Source organism: Balaenoptera ricei, chromosome 19, assembly GCF_028023285.1.
Source record: "Balaenoptera ricei isolate mBalRic1 chromosome 19, mBalRic1.hap2, whole genome shotgun sequence".
NCBI lineage: Eukaryota > Metazoa > Chordata > Mammalia > Artiodactyla > Balaenopteridae > Balaenoptera > Balaenoptera ricei.
The window spans coordinates 6,751,347-6,773,384 of NC_082657.1; the positions used below are offsets into that span (position 1 = coordinate 6,751,347).

Here is a 22,038-nt window from a genome sequence, read left to right on the forward strand (position 1 = left end):
CTCCGCGTCAGATCTCCCTCTGCCTCCCTCTTCTAAGGACACTTGTCATTGCATTTGGGGTCCACCCAGACAATGCAGGATCATCTTCCCATCTCAGGATGCGTAACTTGAGAGGCAGTGTTCCAGGCTGGGATTACAGTCCTGCCCAAAGACTCAAACTTAGTGTTTTTATCTACCTTGCAGTGTATGGGGCTTTCCAGAGCCCACAAACATCAGTCCCTCCAGGCAGCCTGTGGAAAGCTCACATATTTAACTTGGTTTTTCTAAGAACTTGCTGGGGCTCTGAGCTCACAGCCTGGCTCTGTTACAAATGTTACAAGTGGTTGTGATCTGCACACAGCCCGCTCTGCTCTGAGTCAGGAGAGGCTGGCTGCATTCAGGAACTCACCACCCCCCAAAAAAAGCAAAAGAAAGATGCTTAACTTAATCACATCAAAAGTTCATCCCAGGGCTTCGCTAGTGGCGCAGTGGTTAAGAATCCACCTGGGGCTTCCCTGGTGGTTCAGTGGTTGGGGGTCTGCCTGCCAATGCGGGGGACACGGGTTCGAGCCCTGGCCTGGGAGGATCCCACATGCTGTGGAGCGGCTGGGCCCGTGTGCCACAACTACTGAGCCTGCTCTCTAGAGCCCGCGAGCCACAACTGCTGAGTCCACGCACCACAACTACGAAGGCTGCCTGCCTACAGCCCGTGCTCCGCGGCAGGAGAAGGCACGACAGTGAGGAGCCCCCGCACCGCGGCGAGGAGTGGCCCCCACTCGCCGCGGCTGGAGAGGGCCTGCGCGCAGCGGCAAAGACCCAACGCAGCCAAAAATAAAAACAAACAAATAAATTAATTAATTAAAAAAAAAAAAGAATCCGCCCGCTAATGCATGGGACACGGGTTCGAGCCCTGGTCCGGGAAGATCCCACATGCCGCGGAGCAACTAAGCCCCAGCACCACAACTACTGAGCCTGTGCTCTAGAGCCTGTGAGCCACAACTACTGAGCCTGTGCGCTTAGAACCCGTGCTCCACAAGAGAATCCACCAGAATGAGAAGCCCACGCATGCAACAAAGAGTAGCCCCTGCTCACCGCAACTAGAGAAAGCCTGTGCACAGCAACGAAGACCCAACAGCAGCCAAAAATTTAAAAATTAATTAATTAATAAAAATTTTTAAAAAGTTCATCCCAGGGATATCTTTTGGGACCATTATTCAGCCCACCACCTGGTCTATGTCCAGGCCTGTCTCCCTCACAGGCAGGAAGTCCCTCGAGGGCAGGATCACATCTCACTCATCTCTCTGCCCTCAGAACCCCAAATGGAGCCTGTTACTCACATGGGGTACAGAGCATGTTTGACGAATGAATGGGGGTGACCACAGTCTGAGCACCAACTTCTCTTTGTAAAGGATTCTTCAACTTCATCTCAACAGCTGGAATCCTCCTTTAAATGACATCTTAAGCAGGAGTCCAGGATCCTTGGATACTGCTTGGATTTTAGGACAGATAGAAGGAGCTCTGCAAAATGTGGTCCATCCACACAATGGAATATTATTCAACCATAAAAAGGAATGAGACACTGATTACATGCTGTAGCATGGATGATCCTTGAACACGTTGTGCTGAATGAAAGAAGCCAGACACAAAATGTCACATATGGTATGGTTCCATTGATATGAAATGTCCAGAATAGGCAAATCCATTGAGACAGAAAGGTTAGTGGTTATGGGGGGGGGGCTGGCATTGGGGAAGGGAGATTCAGGGGTGACTGATTAAGTACAAGGTTTCCTTTTAGGGCGATGATGAAAATGTCCTGCAAGTAGAAGCAGTGATGGTTGCACACCGTTGTGACTGTATTAAATGCCACTGAATTGTATATATTCAAATGGTTAAAATGGTATATTTTCTGTGTTTTACCACAATTTAAAAATTATAAGACACTACTGTATATAAGATAGATAACCAAGAAGGACCTACTGTATAGTACAGGGAACTCTACTCAATATTCTGTAATGACCTATAAGAGAAAAGAATCTAAAAAAGAATGAATATATGTATATGTGTAACTGATTCACTTTGCTGTACACCTGAAACTGACACAACATTGCAAATCAATTCTACTCCAGTAAAATTAAAATTATTAAAAATAAATAAAAATTATAAGAAAAAAAGGGGTTGGCTCTGGAGGCAGACTTCTGGGTTCGAATCTCACTCTGACACTTGATGTCTCTATGACCTTGAGCAATGGCCATGGCCTCCTGTGCTTGGATTTCCTCATCTGGGGATAACTGTAGTTACTTCTCTGAGAGCTGCTGTTTGGGTGCAGTGAGCTGAACCCCTTGATTGCTAGTGGTGATCGCTACAGAATGGGGGCCTCGGGACTTCCCTGGTGGCGCAGTGGTTAAGAATCCCCCTGCCAATGCAGGGGACGTGGGTTCGAGCCCTGGTCCGGGAAGATCCCACGTGCTGCGGAGCAACTAAGCCCGTGCGCCACACCTGCTGAGCCTGCACTCTGGAGCCCGCGAGCCACAACTACTGAGCCTGCGTGCCTCAACTACCGAAGCCCACGCACCTAGAGCCCGTGCTCCGCAACAAGAGAAGCCACCGCAATGAGAAGCCCGCTCACCGCAACGAGGAGTAGCCCCTACTCTCCCCAACTAGAGAAAAGACCGCGCACAGCAACAAAGACCCAATGCAGCCAAAAATAAATAAAATAAATTTATTAAAAAAAAAAAAAGAAGGGGGGCCTCAGGCACCCTGCCCTGATCCTTTGCTTTGTCTCTCAGGAGACCAGGGTCCCCTCTGTTATGAGGCATCTTTGGCAAAGTGTCTGTCTGTCTAGGCCAGAACTGACCCCCTCTCTGCTCCGTCTTCCTCCTGTAGCTTTGCGGACTTAGGCCTGGTCCTTTCTTCTGGAGGTGCATGCCTGGGACCCAGCAATGGCCATCAGGACCCTGACGGGCAAGGGCCAGGTGAGTCTGGGTTCCCTCTTCCCCAAGATGACTTTGTGGACCCCAGACGGCTTTCCCCGTCTCTGCCTGTGCCCTCAAGATCTTCTGCCCCTCCCAATACTGGGAGAGATGCGGTGATGGGAGTTTCTCTGGGACTGGGAGGTGCGGGGTCTGGGGGCAGGATGCTCTGAGATGGGACATTATGACACGGTCTAAAAATCAATCATCTAACGCTCAGCAGCCTTTTGGTTACCAGGTGAAGTGGGCAGTGGATGGTTTTGCTTCATCCTGAGCCTTATTCTTGGAGTCAGGAGTGGGGGTTGGGATCAGAGTTGGAGTCTGGGATGGAGTGCGACTTAGGAATAGCTCCGACACACAATGACTTGGTAGTTTTTTTTTTTTTTTATGGCCGCGCCGTGCAGCATGCAGAACTTCCCCAACTAGGGATTGAACCTGTGCCCCCCTGCACTGGAAAAGTGGAGTCTTAACCACTGGCCCACCGGGGAAGTCCGCTAGTTTTTTAAAAGTGTTTCTCAGGGCTTCATGTACAGGTGTGTAGGTTACGTACTGCACAAGGGTGCCTCATCTCAGTGGCATGATTTGCATCTTCCACCTCCTACATCGGTATATTGATTATAGCAATTTACACGCAGATGGCAGTCAACTGTCACATGCTAGAAATAATTGGTGTATTATAACAATTTTCTGACAGATGGCAGTAAAGAGTCATGTGAATGGGGGGGCGGGGCTTGTTCTACTTCCTACCAAGGTGCCTGTGGGCTAACAGCTGCCCTACCTAGACTTTTTACATTCCCATGGGCCGGTTTAATTCAGTCGTCCCAAATCTGCCAAGTCAGAACGTTCCAGCGCAGGGAACAAGTGGTAGGCTCTTGACTCATGACCTGTCCCACCCCAGAGTTCTGGAAAGACGTGCCTGTCCATGATATAAAATTGGCCCTTGCAGGAATCGGTGACCTTCAAAGACGTGGCTGTGGACTTCACCCTGGAGGAGTGGGGCCAGCTGGGGCCTGGCCAGAGAGAGCTGTATCGGGATGTGATGCTGGAGAACTACCAGAACCTTCTCTCGCTGGGTGAGGCCCTGCCCCCTGCCCTCCCAGGAAGAGGCAGGATGCCCCCTTCAGCCCTCATCTCCTCCGTGCCCACTCACTGCTTAACTGTGGGCATTCACAGGGGTCCTCTCTGCTCATCTCACCGGACCCTCCTGGGCGGCCCCTGTCCATCTCTCTGTCTCTCCGCTGGCTTCTCCCGGAGTCCCAGCACCCCCGAGGGCCCCAAGTCCTCTGCCTGTCCCACAGAATCTTCAGCCTGTGCCCCTGCCCTCTTCTTTTTTTTTTTAAATTTTATTGAAGTATAGTTGATTTACAATGTTGTGTTAATTTCTTTTGTATAGCAAAGTAACTCAGGTATACATACATATATATTCTTTTTCATGTTCTTTTCCATTATGATTTATCACAGGATATAAATATATTATTGAATATATTTCCCTGTGCTATACAGTAGGACCTTGTTTATCCATCCTATATATAATAGTTCGCCTCTGCTAATCCCAAACTCCCAATCCTTCCCTTCCCCACCCCTCCCCCTTGGCAACCACAAGTCTGTTCTCTATGTCTGTGAGTCTGTTTCTGTTTCGTAGATATGTTGATTTGTGTCATATTTTAGATTCCACATATAAGTGATATCATATGGTATTTGTCTTTCTCTTTCTGACTTACTTTGCTTAGTATGAAAAACTCTAGGTCCATCCATGTTGCTGCAGATGGCATTATTTCATTCTTTTTTATGGCCGAGTAGTATTCCATTGTATATATGTACCGCATCTTCTTTATCCATTCATCTATTGATGGACACTTAGGTTGCTTCCACGTCTTGGCTATTGTGAATAGTGCTGCTATGCACATACAGGTGCATCTTTTTTTTTTTTTAATTTTTATTGGAGTGTAATTGCTTTACAATGTTGTGTTAGTTTCTGCTGTACAGCAAAGTGAATCAGTTATACGTATACATACATCTACTCTTTTTTAGATTTCCTTCCCATTTAGGTCACCACAGAGCACTGGGTAGAGTTCCCTGTGCTAAACAATAGGTTCTCATTAGTTATCTATTTTATACATAGTAGGGTATGCGTGTATCTTTTTGAATTAGAGTTTTCTCTGGATATATGCCCAGGAGAGAAACCACATTGTTTTGAACAAACAGTTCAGGCACAGGGAGCCCCTCTTATCAGTTAGAGAGTTCTGGAACCCTCCTGAAACCCAGGTTCCCAGATGCCAGCAAGGGGCAACCTTGCAAGCAGGCCTTGCCAAGGAGAGCAGTCAGCCTGCTGTGTTAAACCCTTTTCTGCACAATCTGCACGTGCAGATGAGGTCCCTTCAGTCTGTCCCCTGAGCTTCAATCTGTGCAGCTGGTGGCCTGCAGAATGACTCCCTGGGGAGATCCCGGCCCCCATGTTCCCTGTCCCCACTGAGCTCACCATATCCCCCTGGACCCACTCCTTCTCCGGTTCCCGCATCTCAGGGACAGTTTCCACCCATCCAGTCACCAGGCCAGTCCTGGGCGTGGCCTGTACCCACTCCTTCATACCCTTATGTGACCTGGCCCCTGCCAACCTCCTCAATGTTATCCCCTTCCATTCTCTTCCTCCTCCCACTTCTCCATTTAAGGTGGGAGCGATTTTTCAGCATGTTTGCTCACAGGAATGATCATTAGGGAGTATGTTTGTTTCCTAGGGCGGCTGTACCAAATTATCACAAACCTGGGGGCTCACAACAGCAGAAATGTATTCTCTCACAGTTCAGGAGGCCAGGTGTGCAAAATCAAGGTGCAAGCAGGGCCGGGCTCCTTCTGAAGACTCCTGGGGAGAGTCCTTCCTGGCTTTCTCCAGCGTCTGAAGACTCGCGGCATCCTTGGTGTTCTTTGCCCTGTACCCGCATCACCCCAATCTTTGCCTCCATCTTCACCTGGCCTTTTGCCCTCCAAATGTGTCTGTGTGTCTCTCCTCTTCTTATAAGGACACCAGTCATTGGATTTAGGGCCTACCCGAATCCAGTAGGACCTCATCTTAACCATTTACATCTGCAAAGCCCCTCTTTCCAAATCAGGCCACGTGCTGAGGTTCCTGGGAGCGTGATATTCCCCCACTGCAGGAAGAGAGGAATTAGTGATCTCAAAGACAGCAGGCCTGAAAAAGTCAAAAGAAACCGATGAGATGAATCTTAGTAATCTATTTTGTTGCACCCAGCCTAGCCAAAATATGATCATTTAGGCACATGTTGACATCATAATCAATCTATGAATTATTAGTGAGATTGTTTCCTTTTTTCTCCATATCAAGTCTTTGAAATGCTATGTGTATTTTTCACTCAACTTGAACACAGAGCTGGAGCCTTAAACAGTGATGTCAGGGCTCAGGTTCTCTCTAGAATGTAGTAGGCACTCAATAAACGAGTCTTGCAGATCTTCTAATCATTAGGTGTCCAGTGTATGCATCTCCCCTGCAGACCCAGGGCTTGAGGCCCAGCCCCGAGGCCTCCCTGTGACTGCGGCACCCATGGCCAAGTCTCGCATCTTTTTCAGGGGCAGGGCTTCCTGAGTCCAAACCCGACGTGATCTCCTGTCTGGAGCGGGGGGAAGAGCCCAGGATGGAGAGGAGAGAAGACCGGCGAGTTACCTGTTCAGGTGGGTGAGGCTGTCCAGCAGGTGCAAGCTGTCTTCCTACCCTCCATGTGTCATGATCAGTGACGGTCGTTCGAGAGTGAGGGAGTGTACCATACCGGCCATCACTGTGGGTACTGGGTTCAAATCCCATCTCCATCGCTTCCTGGCTGTGTGACCTTCAGGCAAGTCATTTAGCTCCTCTGTGCCTCAATTTCCTCATCTGCCAAATGGGGTCAATAATAGCACCTGGGGTTGGGAAGAATAAGTGAGTTAATACATACAGAGGGCACCCAGAACCCCCTGCTCAGAATAGGCTATGATGGGGAGTTCCCTGGCAGACTCTGGGCTTTCACTGCTGTGGGCCCAGGTTCAATCCCTGGTCGGGTAACTAAGATCCCGCAAACCGCGCAACGTGGCCAAAAAAAAAGAAGAGGCTACAATGGTTATCGTTATGATTATTTATTGGAAATCACTTGTGTAAGAGACCCAGAAGTGGGATCTGGCCTGACGTGTTGGGGGACAGGAAGAGGCCAGATTTCTGCCCCTACTGGCCCGTGACCTCATCAGAGGAGGGAACTGAAGCATCCTTTTTTCCGTCACTTGTCCATCCTGTTGTGGGGCCAGTACTTACCCCCTCCTACCCCCTCACTCACCATAGCCCATCAGGCTCCAGTCTTGTCCCTCCTGCCCCCTCTGCCCGTCCCCCCCACCACGCCCCGCCAACAGCCCTGGCTCAGCGCTCAGCGACCCTCACCTGGACCCTCACCCCAGCCTCCTCCCTGGCCTCCCAGCCTCCAGTCTTCTGGTTCATCTCACACACAGCCCCAGATCCCGTCCCTCCCCTGCTCATAGCCCTCCTGTGTCTCCCCAGTGCCCCTGAGACAAAGTCCTAGCTGCACACCTGGCACTCAAGGCCCTGCGTGATCCAGCCTACTCTGTCTCTGGCCTCATCTCTCATCACCATCCACCCGTGTTGGTACCCCACGCCCTGACCTCACTCCCTGAAGTGCCTGTTCCTCCCTGAACTTGAATGTGCGTTCCCACCTTTGGGCTTGTGCACATGCTGTTCCCTCTGCCTGGAACACCCTTCCCTGCTTTGTCTGCCTGGCAGACACCTTCATGATCCTCAAGGCTACAGGTCATCTCTTCCAGGAGGCCTTCCCTGACTTCCAGGCTGAGTGACCTGCCCCTTCTCGGTGCTTTCACGGCTCCTTGCTTGAGCTGCTATTACTGCACTTGTTCATGTGGCAGTTAAGAGTGTGGGCTCTGGAGCCAGACTCTCTGAATTCAAATCCCAGCTCTGCCACTGTCAGGCCATGTGACTGTGGGTAAGTGACTTAAGCTCTTGGTGCTTATCTGTAAAGTGGGGACATTGACTGGGGACACTGATAGTACCCACTTCACTGAATTTCTTTTGGGGACTGAATTAGAGAACTCTGGACTCTAAGACTCAAGTGGATTTCCCTGGGTGAAGACCTCTCCCATGTGTCTCCGAAGTTCACATCAGTAGAGAAAAGCACATCCAAGTGACCCTTGCAGAGAAAGGCTGACATGGAAGCCCGCACATGATCTCTCTAACCTTCACCTACACACATATTTGTTATATACTTTGCTGTAAGAAATTTTAGCTGTGCGTACAACTTGTTGTTGAGTCATGTAGATCCTTCCAGAAAAATCACCAAACTAGTGGATGGTTGTGGGATCACTCCAAACAGAGACATAACAACTAAATGCTCTGCGGGATTTTGAAAATAATTCTGTTGTCATTGGATTAGGCAATGGTTTCTTAGATATGACATCAAAGGAACAAACAAGAAAAGAAAAAATAAATTGGACATCATCAAAATTTAAAACTGTTGTGCTTCAAAAGACAATATAAAGAAAATGAAAAGGCAACCCACAGAAAGCGAGAAAAATTTTGTAAATTATATGTCTGATAAGGGACTGATCCTTCTTACAACTCAATTATAAAAAGACAAATAATCCAGTTAAAACTGGGCCAAAGATCTCAATAGCCGTTTCTTCAAAGACAGACAAATGATCAGTAAGCATATGAAAAGATGCTCAATATCATTAGCACATACCTGCTACATGACCAGCCGTGGTGAAGAACCCAAATCAGGCACCAGATGGGCATCATGAATCTTCCATTTACAGTAAACAATGCTGGGACTTCTCGGGCAGTCCACTGGTTAAGACTCCGTGCTTCCAATGCAAGGGGCACGGGTTCAATCCCTGCTCGGGGAGCTAAGATCACACATGCCATGTGGCCAAGAAAATATTGATTTTTTTTTAAAATCCCAGCAAATTATACAGTAAACAATGCTGACAGCCTAGTACATTTTGACCCATGGTCTTGAGCACACCGAAAAAGATCATTAACCAGTAATTATGTAAAATACCAGGAGTTCAATTCTCAGAGCTTAGCTAAGGGTCATTGCCATGGTTACAGAGATAAACAAAAACTGAGTAAAGTGGACCTTTCTGTGTTAACTCTTTCCCTGCACATGTCCACCAACATAGTGTGAGAATGCTTCTACCATGCTCGTTTGCCAACGTCGGATATTTTTAATATTTTCCAATGTAAAAAGTGTCAAATGGCATCTGAGAAATTTGACTTTTTAGACTATTACTGATGTTGAGCATCTTTTTCACATATTTATCAGCCACTTGTTTTTCTTCTGCAAAATGTCTATTCACATTCCTGCTTCACTATTTCATTAGATTGTTTCTCTTTTTTTATCGATTTGTGAAAATGTATTACACATATGGCTAAGAAACCACTGTGCATATAAACTGCTTTGCAACTCATTTATTTGCATGTTTAGAATATACTGAGACCATTCTTCTGTGTCACAACATGAATCTATCTACCTCATGCCTTTAGAACTAGCAATATAAACTTTGAAATCTTTCTTTTTAACATTACAATGTCAGGGAATTCCCTGGCGGTCCAGTGGTTAGGACCCTGCGCTTCCACTGCAGGGGACACGGGTTCAATCCCTGGTTGGGGAACTAAGATTCCACAAGCCGCGCGGCCAAAAAAAAAAAAAAAAAAGATTACAATGCCAGATCTAAATAACCAGCTTCTTTTGTCCTGGGACAGATGAAATTCATATTTTCCATTTCTTTCAGACTTGGAGACAAGCTCTGAAACTACTCAGGAGACACTTCCAAAAAAGAGTATTTCCGAAGAGGTGGCTTCCCCAATGGGAAAGATGGAGGGCATTTTAAGGGCAGTGCTTGGAGACACCAAGCTGGGGGACTCCTGGACATGCGGCCGTCAACTGGAAGACCAGGGAAAGCAGGAGAGGCGTTTGAGGTGGTTGTTTGCTACTCCCGAGGAAAACACCCATGGCGAGCTGAGACACTTCAGGCGGACCTCAGCTTTCGTTGGGAAGCAAAGAGTGCCTGGGGGAGAGGATCCTCAGAAGTGGACCAGGTCAAGAAAGAGCCTGAAACACCAAAGGAAACCATTTAACTGCACGGAATGTGGGAAAGCCTTCATCTACCATTCGGACTATGTCCTACACCAGAGAATTCACACTGGAGAGAAGCCCTACAAGTGTAACGAGTGCGGGAAAGCATTCAGCAACAGTTCATATTTCATCCAGCACTACATCATCCACACAGGAGAGAAGCCCTATGCCTGCAACGAATGCGGCAAGACCTTTACCCAGAGCTCATCGCTCACCGAGCATCAGAGGATCCACACTGGAGAGAAACCCTACAAATGCAAGGAATGTGGGAAAGCCTTCACCCAGAGCTCCTCCCTCATCAAACACCAGCGATGCCATACCGGGGAGAAACCCTATAAATGCAACCAGTGTGGGAAGTTCTACTCCCAGGTGTCCCACCTCACCCGCCACCAGAAAATCCACACAGGGGAGAAGCCCTACAAATGCAGTGAGTGTGGCAAGGCTTTCTGTCACACCTCCTCCCTGACTCAGCACCAGACAATCCACACTGGTGAGAAACCCTACAAGTGTAACGAGTGTGGGAAAACCTTCAGCCACAGCTCGTCACTGACCCAGCACCAGCGAGTCCACACTGGAGAGAAACCTTACGAGTGCCCCGAGTGTGGCAAAGCCTTCAGCCACAGTTCGTCCCTGACTCAGCATCAGAGAATTCATACTGGTGAGAAGCCCTATGAGTGTCATGAGTGCGGGAAGGCTTACACGCAGATCTCCCACCTCATGAGGCACCAGAGCGTTCACGTGGGGGAGAAACCCTATATATGTAATGAGTGTGGAAAGGCTTTCGGTCACACCTCCTCCTTTACTCAACACCAGACGATCCACACTGGTGAGAAACCCTACAAGTGTAACGAATGCGGGAAAACCTTCAGCCAGAACTCCTCGCTTATGCGCCACCAGAGAATTCACACCGGGGAGAAGCCCTATGAGTGTACAGTTTGCGGGAGAGCCTACACCCAGATTTCCCACCTCATCCAACACCAGAGGACTCACACTGGAGAGAAACCTTATGAGTGCGGTGAGTGTGGGAAAGCCTTCAGCCGGAGCGCCCATCTCATCGAGCATCAGAAGATCCACACGGGCGAGAAACCCTATAAGTGTAAGGAGTGTGGGAAAACATTCAGTCACAACTCATCCCTAACTCAACATCAGAGGATTCACACCGGCGAAAAACCCTACACCTGTAAGGAATGCGGAAAAGCCTTCAATCAAAGTATCCACCTTATTCAGCATCAGAGGATTCATACCGGGGAGAGGCCCTACAAATGTAAGAACTGTGGGAAAACCTATGCCCAGATTTCACACCTCATTCAACACCAGAAAGTTCATATGGGTGGCAAGCGCTATGCGTGTAAAGAATGCGGAGAGGATTTCAGCTGGGGTTCACACCTGGCCGAACATCAGAGACTTCACACTGTGCACGACGGCTACGTCTGCGGTAATTTTGAGAAAGCCTTTGCTTGGAACTTGCAGCTTAGTGATCATCAGAGAACTCATGCCGACTAGAGAGCCTGAGAATGAAACAAACTGGTGATTCTGCTGCTGGGTTCCGTTCAGCCTTCATCAACAGTAGAAGCTTCTTCCCAGAGAGGAGCCGTAACACTATATATTGAGAGAGTTGGTTCCTTTTTTGCCTCCTAGAAGGAAGATGGCACTGTTTATCACCAGCGGAGACAGCTTCTGATCATTTAAAGGGCTCCCCCCTAAAATCTAAGCTTCCCCCCCATCTCTCAACCCTACAATGTCCCTGGATGGTGGTAGGTATGGGGTGGTCTACATAGGATGCAACTTCATCTGGAATCTCTAATAAGGTCTCTCTGAGCTTTTAAAATTTATTCATTATGTGTTAAATTGGAGCCTGGAAATTCAAGAAAAAACAAACACAGCTGGAAAGATTCATCTGTTAGAGTAAAAGTCACAAATAAATGTAACTAAAGATAAATGCCAGGCGATTTTAGTTTCCTTTAAAACTTTAAGCTACAAATTTCACTGAAAAATCTGCAGTTGGCTTAAACATGGAATATGTTTCACATATTTCCAGCCATTTTTTATGTCCTATTGTTTCTGTCTTTTCCACTTCCAGGGATTCTGCTTTACAAAGTAATTGCCCTGTTAGACATCATTTTCTGATTTTATTCATGCCCAAAAGGAGGTTTTTATTTCCTCATATTTTTGAAACAGTATTTTCTATTAGAAAAATAATACATACACTTTTATAACAGGAAAATTTTTTAAGTAGAATAAGATAAGCTTATTGTAAAGGATAATTTGAAAAGTGTAGAGAAGTATGAACTAAAATACCAATTCCCCATAATCCCACAGCCCAGAGAGACCCACTAGTCATTTTTGGGTGTATGTCTTTCTGGTTTCGTTTCACTCTGTATTCCATATCCATATATTTTAATGTTGAAAATTTTGGATCATAAAACAAAAAGCTATATACTCACCTACAACTTGGCCACCCTCAGAAGTCAGGTTGTTTTGATTTTTTTCATCTTTCCTTCTGAATATCATTTTAAAATAAGTGTTACTTTATTTAATTGTAATCAGAAACAATTTTGGCTTCTCTGTTTTGCCCTCATTATACCATGACATTGTCCTTTGTCACCACGTAAACTCCATCCTTATCATTATTAGGGCTAATGATGTTTCACTGGTGGGCATAGAATAATCTACAAATCCATGCCCCCATTTAGACTTTGCTCTAAGCCCCCGATTGACACAGGTTATTCACCAATTTTCCCAATTATGAATCATGTAATAATGAGCATTTCCATGCTAACTTCCTCTCTCCTTTTGGGGGGATTATTTCTCTAAGTCAAATTCCCAGGATGGGAATAACAGAATCAAGACTCTAACCATTTTCTTGGTTCCTGGAACATATTGTTAAATTGCTTTCTAAAGGGGCTGGACCTAATCTACCTGGAGCAAGCTGGGAAGTGAGGACTACAGTTCTGTTACATTATAACCAGCACTGAACATCAATCATATAATGTTTTCCCATGTCAAACATATAAAATGGCTAATGATTTCAGTAACTTACTGTGTGCCAATTTTGTGCTAAGTCCTTGGTACGTGTGAACTCCTTTCATTCTTCAAACAGCCACATATGTTCAGGGCTGTATTATCCCATTTCACAGATGAGGACACCGAGGCGTGCTGATGATGTAGACAAAGCCCCACAGCTATGAGGTCATGGAGCCTGAACTCAAGTTCAAGTAGTAAAGCTCCAGGAGCTATGCGCTGAACTTCTATTGGGATTGAACACATTCCACATATAACATTTCCTTCTTAAAATAATGTTTATTATCTTATTATAAAAACCAATACATGCTTTTTATAAAAAATTTACAAGATCCAAGAAATCCAGAAGATTTTACACAAAGTCCAGTGCTACCCAGAGATAACATTTTGGTATACTTCTGCTATTTTTAAAACTTAATCACAGTATTATAACGCTTTAATAAATCTGGGACATAGTTAATATACAGTTTAGCATACTTCTATGTTTACTTAACTTTATATCACAGGCCCCTATCATTAAATATGATTTACTGATATCATTAAATACCCACGTCATTAAATAATCTTTAACAACTTGATGTTTGGGGGCTTTGCATAGCTTGTGTTTAGTAGTAGCCCTTCGCCTGTTGGATATTTTGGTTGCTTCCAGTTTTTGACTTTTTTTTTTTTTTTAGGAATTCCTTTATTTTTATTTTTTATTTATTTATTTATTTATTTATTTTTGGCTGTGTTGGGTCTTCGTTTCTGTGCGACGGCTTTCTCTAGTTGCGGCATGCGGGGGCCACTCTTCATCGCGGTGCGCGGGCCTCTCACTATCGCGGCCTCTCTTGTTGCGGAGCACAGGCTCCAGACGCGCAGGCTTAGTAATTGTGGCTCACGGGCCTAGTTGCTCCGTGGCATGTGGGATCTTCCCAGACCAGGGCTCGAACCCGTGTCCCCTGCATTGGCAGGCAGATTCTCAACCACTGCGCCACCAGGGAAGCCCAATTTTTGACTTTTATAAACATCCCTTCTGCTGAAGTCTTAGGCTGAGCACCCCACCAGTTCCCAAGTAAAATCCTGGCAGGGAGTCTGTGGGGTCAAAGAGAGAACATTTTAATGACCCCGTGCACGTAGCTAATGGCTTCCTGAAATTTCTGCATCTGATTGGCAGTGGATGGGACTGCATCTCACCAACATCATCACTGGTAGTTAACATGTTTAAAAGTCTTTGCTCAGGTATTTCTTCTTATCTCCTGTGACTTCATTCATGGTTGACGAAATACTCGTTTATTGTGAATAATTCAAACAACACAAAAATGAAGAACACTATGGCTCTCTATAAATCTTCATTCCAAAGATTCTAGACTCTTTTCAAAAATTCTAGACTGTTTGCTGTTGTTTCTCCCTTTCTGTTGGTATGAAATATATATGTACATAAAATATTATTTATATGGCATAATCACAGACGTGATTTTAAAAGTGACTTTTTTCACTTGATATAATATGAATATTTTCCCATGACAATCCAAAATATATATATAGTACATATTGTACAAAAATATGTACACATGTATATATGTATATATATATGTATCATCATTTGCCACTTTTAACAGCTGCATAATAGTTCATGCTAGAGTTTCTTGAATTTACTTAACCAAATTCTATTAATGGGCATTTGGGTTGTTTTATTTTCTTTTCCATCATTGGACATATATTATTTGACACTTGTGCAAATTATCTCCATAAGATGAATTCCTAGAAGTAAGCTTGTGGGATCATAGAATGTCCATGTTTAAAATTTTGATAGTTATTGCTAAATAATCCTCCAAAAAAGGATGACCCAACTTACACAACTCCTGAAAGTGTACATGAGTGCCTATTTCTCTCCACTTCCTTCACAAATACTGTATTAGTCTTTTATTATTTTTAACATTTCTCATCTAATAAGTAAAAATGTCCTATTGGTAGGGAGATTAATGATCTTCTTATGCCTTTATTGATGTTTTGCCTTCTTCAAATTGCTTATTTGTATATTTTGCCCATTTTTAATTGGGCTGCCTTTTTGTATTGATTTATAGGAGCAAGTCTGTGTATTACATATACTAACTCTTTGGTATATACATTACTAATATTTTCTGCCAGTTTATTATTTCTCTTTCAGTTTTGTTTATGGTGTATCTTGCTATACAGAATTTTAAACTTTGTAGGTATTCAACTCTATCTGTATTTTCTTTTATAGTTCTTGGACCAGCTTCACACTAAGAAAAGCCTGCCTCACCCCCCAGGATTATGAAGAAAGTCCTCCTATATTCTAGTACTGTTACGATTTTTTAACAAGTAAATATTTATTCCTTCTGCATTTTTATGGCTTATGGTATAAAATTTCAGTTCCTAGAGGCCACCTGCATTCCTTGGCTTGTGGCCCCTTCATCCTCAAAGCCAGCAGTGTAGCATATTTAAATCACTCATCCTAATATATGCCACCATATATGTAACTTTCTCAGCACACTTGGTCCACTCCCTTCTCGAAGATTCACCCCTCCTGTACTAACATACTGACGTAGAATAATTGAATTCTTAGTCTAAGAGAACCTAATTTTGAATCTTGCCTTTGCCATTGCCTTGCTGTCTGATCCAGTTTCTTCATATTTTAAATGAGAATAATAAGCTATATTACAAAAGATGTTTTAGGTTTCAAATAACAGAAAACTTAAAAGAGTTCAAACAAGAAAGACAGTTTACTAGCTCAAGTAGCCAAAAGGACCAAAACAAGACATTCATCTTGTTTATCCTAGTGCTTCAGGATGCCTTCAGTGGCAAGTAAGAGAAAACCCCAACTCAACCTCACAAACACTAGGAAGAAGAAATCTACAGGAAAGGCAAGTTCCACCTGCTATACATTAATATTTCCCTACAATTCACTTGAGATTTATAGGGTTTTTATTTCACAATTATCTTCTCAAATAATTGTATTGCCTGATCACCTTTTCATTCCTATCTCAGCCCCTTCCCTGTTTACTTCATAGTACTTATCATAATTTCCTACTATAGGTCCCCTATTTACTGCCTGCTCTGACTCCCTGAAGGCAGGTCCTTTGTGTCTGTCACCACTATATCTCCAGCGCCTAGAGCACTGCCTGGAACATGGTAGGTTCTCAGAAAATAGTCACCGACTGATTGACTGATTTATTTGAAAGCTGAGCCATTCCCATCCCCACTTGCACGGTAAGAGAATGTTAGTTTCCCCACTCCCTCAAGATAGTATATCATACAGCTTTAAATTTTGGCCAGATAGATAAATAAAGATAGCATTTTTCTTTTTTCTCTTCCTGGCGCTCTCCTACACATCCCTCAAAGCCTTATTCAACACCCCTCCCCTGAGAAACCTTCCTCACATCAACTCTTTCAGTCCCGCCCTACCCAGTTTTTCTCCCTTCTTTGTGCTGTAACACGTTTTTCATTAAGTTTTATGAGCAAAGCACGCTGTTTTGTTGAGCATCCCTACTACTTAGAAACGCCTTTAAAGAGGACCCCTTGGGACTTCCCTGATGGTGCAGTGGTTAAGAATCTGCCTGCCAATGCAGGGGACACGGGTTCGAGCCCTGGTCTGGGAAGATCCCACATGCCGCGGAGCCCGTGCGCAACAACTACTGAGCCTGCGCTCTAGAGCCCGCGAGCCACAACTACTGAGTCCGCGTGCCACAACTACTGCAGCCCACGCGCCTAGAGCCCAAGCTCTGCAACAAGAGAAGCCACCGCAATGAGAAGCCCGCGCACCGCAAGGAAGAGTAGCCTCCACTCGCCGCAACTAGAGAAAGCCTGCGCAGCAACGAAGACCCAATGCAACCAAAAATAAATAAATAAATTTATTTATTTTATAAAATAAATAAAGAGGGCCCCTCGCCTAGCGTCAGTGCTTAGACAGTTGCCATGGAGACAGGCTTCCGGGATTGACGGTTGCCCTGACAACGGACGCGCGGTGGTTAGCTTTCAGAACGCAGCCTGTGATTGGTCGAGAGGAAACAAACTGTGTAACCACCTTCTCCTTCTCCACTCCGCCTACGGAAGATAGAAGCCTTTGACACCGCTGTACCCAAAGCGGAGGCCGCCCCGGAACTCCAGGGTTTCCTCCGCCTTTGCCCTCAGAGGACCGTCGCCCTGAGGAGCCGGAATCCCGCGGGGACCTGGGAAATGTAGTTAGGGAGTCTGCGCAGGCGCAGAGGCATGCATCGCACAGGGGCTGCGCACTCCGCGGCGCCGCCTTCCTTCGTGGGGACTGTCTGTGGGGGACCCACTCGAAGTCCAAGACCCAATTGCCAGGTACTTCAGGATACGAGTGTTCATGACACTCATTGTGTCCTCCCCGTCTTTGGCCAGAAGAGAGGCTCGGAGCGGTCTCGGAGTCTTAGGCCATCTATAGCAGCGGTCCCTAACCCTCTGGCCGGTGGACCCACCAGTCCGTGGCCTGTTAGGAACCGGGTGGCACAACAGGAGGTGAACAGCGAGCGAGCAAAGCTTCATCTGGGGCTCTCATTACCGCCTGAACCATACCCCACAGCCCGCCACAGGTCAGTAGAAAACTTGTCTTCCACGAAACCGGTTCCTGGTGCCAAAAAGGTTAGGGACCGCTGCTCTAGAGTATAGAGAGGAATGAAGCTGGGTGAGGCTGGGGCATGTCGTCAAGGAGCCTGAGGCTGGACGGGGGGCGGGCTTAGAGGCGAGGCGGTTGTAGGGGCGGGGTTATGAGGCGTGGTTATGAGTAGGACTAGAGCGGGAATTGGCTGGAATGGGCGTGGACAGGAGGGTGACCCTGGAGAAGGGGCGGGACCTCAGGTGGGATTGAGCCAATGAAGCTGGAGTAGGCGGAACTCGCTGACTGTCCTGAGAATCCTCCTATCCAATATCCTTCTTGAGTCCACTGGCGAAAGTGAGGCTCAGAGAAGAGTGGAGATTCGTCCAGGCCTGTTCACTGATCTTTCATTCTTGGTTTAGGGACTCATTGGCTGAATTAAAAGGTGTTGAACTAGTTCAGTTTCTCAGTTTCAGTTTCTAAGCTAACTTTCTAAGGAAGGTAATTAGTAAATGTTTTGTAATAAGAAATTTATCGTTATTATTGTTTTATGAGTAATACAAGACTGAAGCATGTGTCACTTTTTGGCTCTCACTCCTTGTCGTAACGGTGTAAATGATCTCTCAGGAGTGGAATGGCCCAAGCCTTGTGACGCCGTGTTTTCCTGGTGAGTTTATCAGGTCTTTCTGTCTCTCTGTAACAGCTGAAATTTATCAAGCACGGAAGTTTTCTGACTCAGTGGAGATCTGCTTTTATGCAGCTTATGGTACAAAGGGAACAACTCTTTTCTATCTTGTTGGGATTTCTTTCACCAGCAGATAGGTAGGCCTACCCATAATTTTCAAAGCCAAGCGACGAAATGCTATTAGACAAAAAAAAAAGTCCTCATGTAATAAAGAGTAACTCCATTATTTTTTTTACTTTTTTTAAAAGATTTTTTTGATGTGGACCATTTATTTTTAAGTCTGTATTGGATTTGTTACAATATTGCTTCTGTTTTATGTTTTGGTTTTTTGGCCACAAGGCACATGGGATCTTAGCTCCCCGACCAGGGATCAAGCCCTCACTCCGTGCATTGGAAGGCAAAGTCTTAAGCACTGGACCGCCAGGGAGGTCCCTTTTTTCTTTCTTTCTTTCTTTTTTTTTTTTTTTTTTTGTATTTTTTGCCCACACCACGCAGCTTGCGGGATCTTAGCTCCCCGACAAGGGACTGAACCTGGGACCACAGGCAGTGAAAGCACCAAGTCCTAACCACTGGACCGCCATGGAATTCCCAACTCCATTTTTTTCTATGTTTGCTGAAAACATTGAGCCTCACCCCTCCCTTTTCCCGTGTCCCACATCTGGGGAAGCAGATTGGAAAGCCTGGCTGTGCCCTCTTTTGGTGCCAGTGGGAAGTTCAAGCCAAATGCAGGAACCCTCACCCTGGCCCCACCCATTAACCACTATACTAACCCCAAGCCGGTCCTTGCTCTCTTTCAAGCCATTTTCGAACCAGCTTGGGAAGCCTGCCTGCTCCCTAAAGAAAGTCACATTGTGTGACTAGTAAGTCGTTTCATACCTTCTTGCTGTGTGTGTGTGTGTGCCGACAACACTCTGGATGTTCAAAGCAAATTTGTGGGGGGGGAGGGCATCCTGTCTGGCCATAGTTCTTCAGAAGCTCCATACTTGTAACATGGTCCAGGAACAGAGAGCCTAAGATCATCAGATGGAGCACAGAAGTGTCATGTCCTGCATCCTCATGGGTTAGAGCTCAGGAAAGCTGAGCTGAATGACAGGTTGGATTATTGCTCACGTGGTGCTCATTTACACTTAATGGGTTCCCAGCCCTCTTTGCAGATGCTTGAGCAACCGAGGCTGTTATGTCCCACCTGCTGGCCCCAGCCCTGACCTGACCCTTGTGAACTGGGTTCAGACACAGTTCAGACAGTTGAAAGTTCAAAACGTGGGGCAAGATCTCCCACTTTGGAAGGGCTTCCTGGGGAAGATGACCCCCAGAGGCTGCCTCCAGGGTAACAAGCCTTCAGTGATGGAGGGTGAAGCACATTTCTTCATTCACAGCACAGATAATTAGTATATTCGCAGAGTTGTGAAACCATCACCACAAACAAGTTTAGAACTTTTTTCTTTTTTTTTAACCATGCCACGCGGCATGCGGGATCTTTAGTTCCCTGACCAGGGATCGAACCCATACCCTCTGCAGTGAAAGCATTGAGTCTTAACCACTGGACCGCCAGGGAAGTCCCAAGTGTAGAACATTTTCATCACCCTAAAAAAGAAATCCCTTAGCCGGCCTCTCTCGATCCTCCCGTTCCCCAGCCCCTGGCAACCACTAATCTACTTCCTGTGTCTTGTGGATTTGCCTATTCCGGACATTTCATTTAAATAGAATCATACAGTATGTGGCCTCTTATATCTGATCTTTTTACTTAGCATAATGTTTTCAAGGTTCATTCTTGTTTTAGCATCTATCAGTACTGGATTCCTTTTTATTGCAAAACAGTATTCCATTTTATGGATTATACCACATTTTATTTATCAGTTCATCAGTTGATAGACATTAGTTGTTTCCACTTGGGGGCTATTATAAATGATGGTGATATGAGCAATCAGGTACACGTTTTTATGTGGACATGTGTTTTCTTTTCTCTTGGGAAATACCTAGGAGTATAGTTGCTGGGTCACAGGGTAAGTCCAGGTTTAACCTTTTGAGGAACTGCCAGACTGTTTTCCAAAGTGGCTGCACCATTTTACAAGTCCACCAGCAGGGTATGAAGTTCCAGTTTCTCTACATCCTCACCAATACTTGTCTTTTTGATTATAGCCATCCTAGTGTGTAGTATGTCATTGTGGTTTGGATTGTATTTCCCTAATGACGAATGATGTTGAACATCTTTTCATGTGCTTATTGGCCATTTGTGTATTTTCTTTGAAGAAATCTATATTCAGATCCTTTGCCATTTTTAAGTGGGTTATTTGTCTTACTATTGAGCCGTAAGTGTTCCTTATATAGCCCAGCTACAGGTGCTATATCAGATATATGCTTTGCAACAATTTGTCCTCATTCTTTGTGTTGTCTTTTCACTTTCTCCATGTTGTCCTTTGAAGCAAAAAAGTTTTTAATTTTGATGAAGTACAATTTATCTTTTTTGTCTTTTTTTGCTTGTGCTTTTGGTGTCATATCTAAGAATCTATTACCTAATTTAAGGTTATTAAAATTTACACCTATGTTTTCTTCTAAGAGTTTTATAGTTTTAGCTCTTACATTTAGATATATCTCTGATCCATTTAATTTTGTCAATTTTTTATTGTGGTTAAATACACATAAAATTTACCATCTTAACTATTTGTAAGTGTACAGTTCAATGGTATTAAATACATTCATCACTTTGTGTGGCCATCACTACCACTCATCCCCACAACTATTTTCAGCTTGTAAAACTGCCCCTTTCGCCAGCTGCTTGCAACCACCATTCCTAGGTACGATTTTCCTAGAACGGTATCTTCTCAACATTAGGCATCCACATCCCACCTCCTTGGTTTATGCAGAGTGACCCCTTTCCATCCTCCTAAGACGCCACCGCATGTCCCAGGATTCTCCTATTTATTTCAGTCCATGCCCTTTGAAACTTTCAACCGCGACTGCGACTGAACAATCGGTATCACTTGCCATGAATGGAAGTTTGCTGTAAAAGTAAATGCAACGAAAACTGCTATTTGCACATTTTCAGTGGATAGCATTGCCCACCCAAAGGGCAGAGTTTGGGGTCCTGGGGAGAGGCTAAGTGTTAAAGCTACTTTCTCATTGGGGTGACCAAGAGGGATTAACAGACTCAAAAAGGGAACACTGGTCTCTCGGGTTGGACAGAGTAAGATGCCAGCCCCACCCCATTCCCCACCTCTGCCAACCCACAGTGGACATGTAGCATGACATGAGGGAAATAAACAGCTGCCGAAATGTGACACACAACTGTGTGGCCATAGCATAATCTAGTTCATCCTCATGGATACAATTAAGAGTCCATTGGCAGGATGCTAGGCCTTAGCCGAGTGTTCCCCAACCTCATTCGATGACATACCACTGTCAATTTGTTTTGCTGTAGTTGTGTGCCATGCATTTTCCTTTAAATCAGCTTTAAAACAAAACTTAAATCAATTTATTTTTAAAGAGGACTTCCTACCACTACCATGAGTGGGAAACTGGTATCTCTTGTCAGTAGAGGAAAAAGGGGGAGAGGTGAAGTAAAATAAGTATCAGGAGAGCAAAACAATATTAAATTCTAGCAACAACTCTTGCCTGAGCCTGAGGCCTACTGTGTCTTTGTAACTAGAGAGGAATAAACATGCCGTCCACGCTTCCTCCTTGATCAAG

General features: G+C 45.3%; 2 protein-coding genes across 3 annotated transcripts in view; both read left to right on the top strand.

Moving 5' to 3' along the window:
* LOC132353944 (zinc finger protein 420-like) overlaps positions 1–12,001 on the top strand; it is a 34,862-nt gene extending 22,861 nt beyond the window's left edge. Inside the window, exons 7-10 of the mRNA XM_059905448.1 lie at positions 2,877–2,951; positions 3,895–4,021; positions 6,531–6,632; positions 9,747–12,001. Coding sequence (XP_059761431.1) covers positions 2,877–2,951; positions 3,895–4,021; positions 6,531–6,632; positions 9,747–11,593 — 2,151 coding nt within the window. The 3' untranslated portion in view covers positions 11,594–12,001. The remainder of the gene's footprint in view (positions 1–2,876; positions 2,952–3,894; positions 4,022–6,530; positions 6,633–9,746) is intronic.
* A 5,326-nt stretch (positions 12,002–17,327) lies between these two features.
* The window catches only part of VRK3 (VRK serine/threonine kinase 3), a 66,370-nt gene continuing 61,659 nt past the window's right edge, over positions 17,328–22,038 (top strand). Inside the window, exon 1 of one of the 2 annotated variants that reach the window (XM_059904113.1) lies at positions 17,328–17,664. The gene's annotated coding sequence lies outside the window, so the exon portion shown is untranslated. Of the gene's footprint in view, positions 17,665–18,316; positions 18,334–22,038 lie in introns of those variants that run through there. The other variant, XM_059904112.1, reaches the window with a different exon arrangement.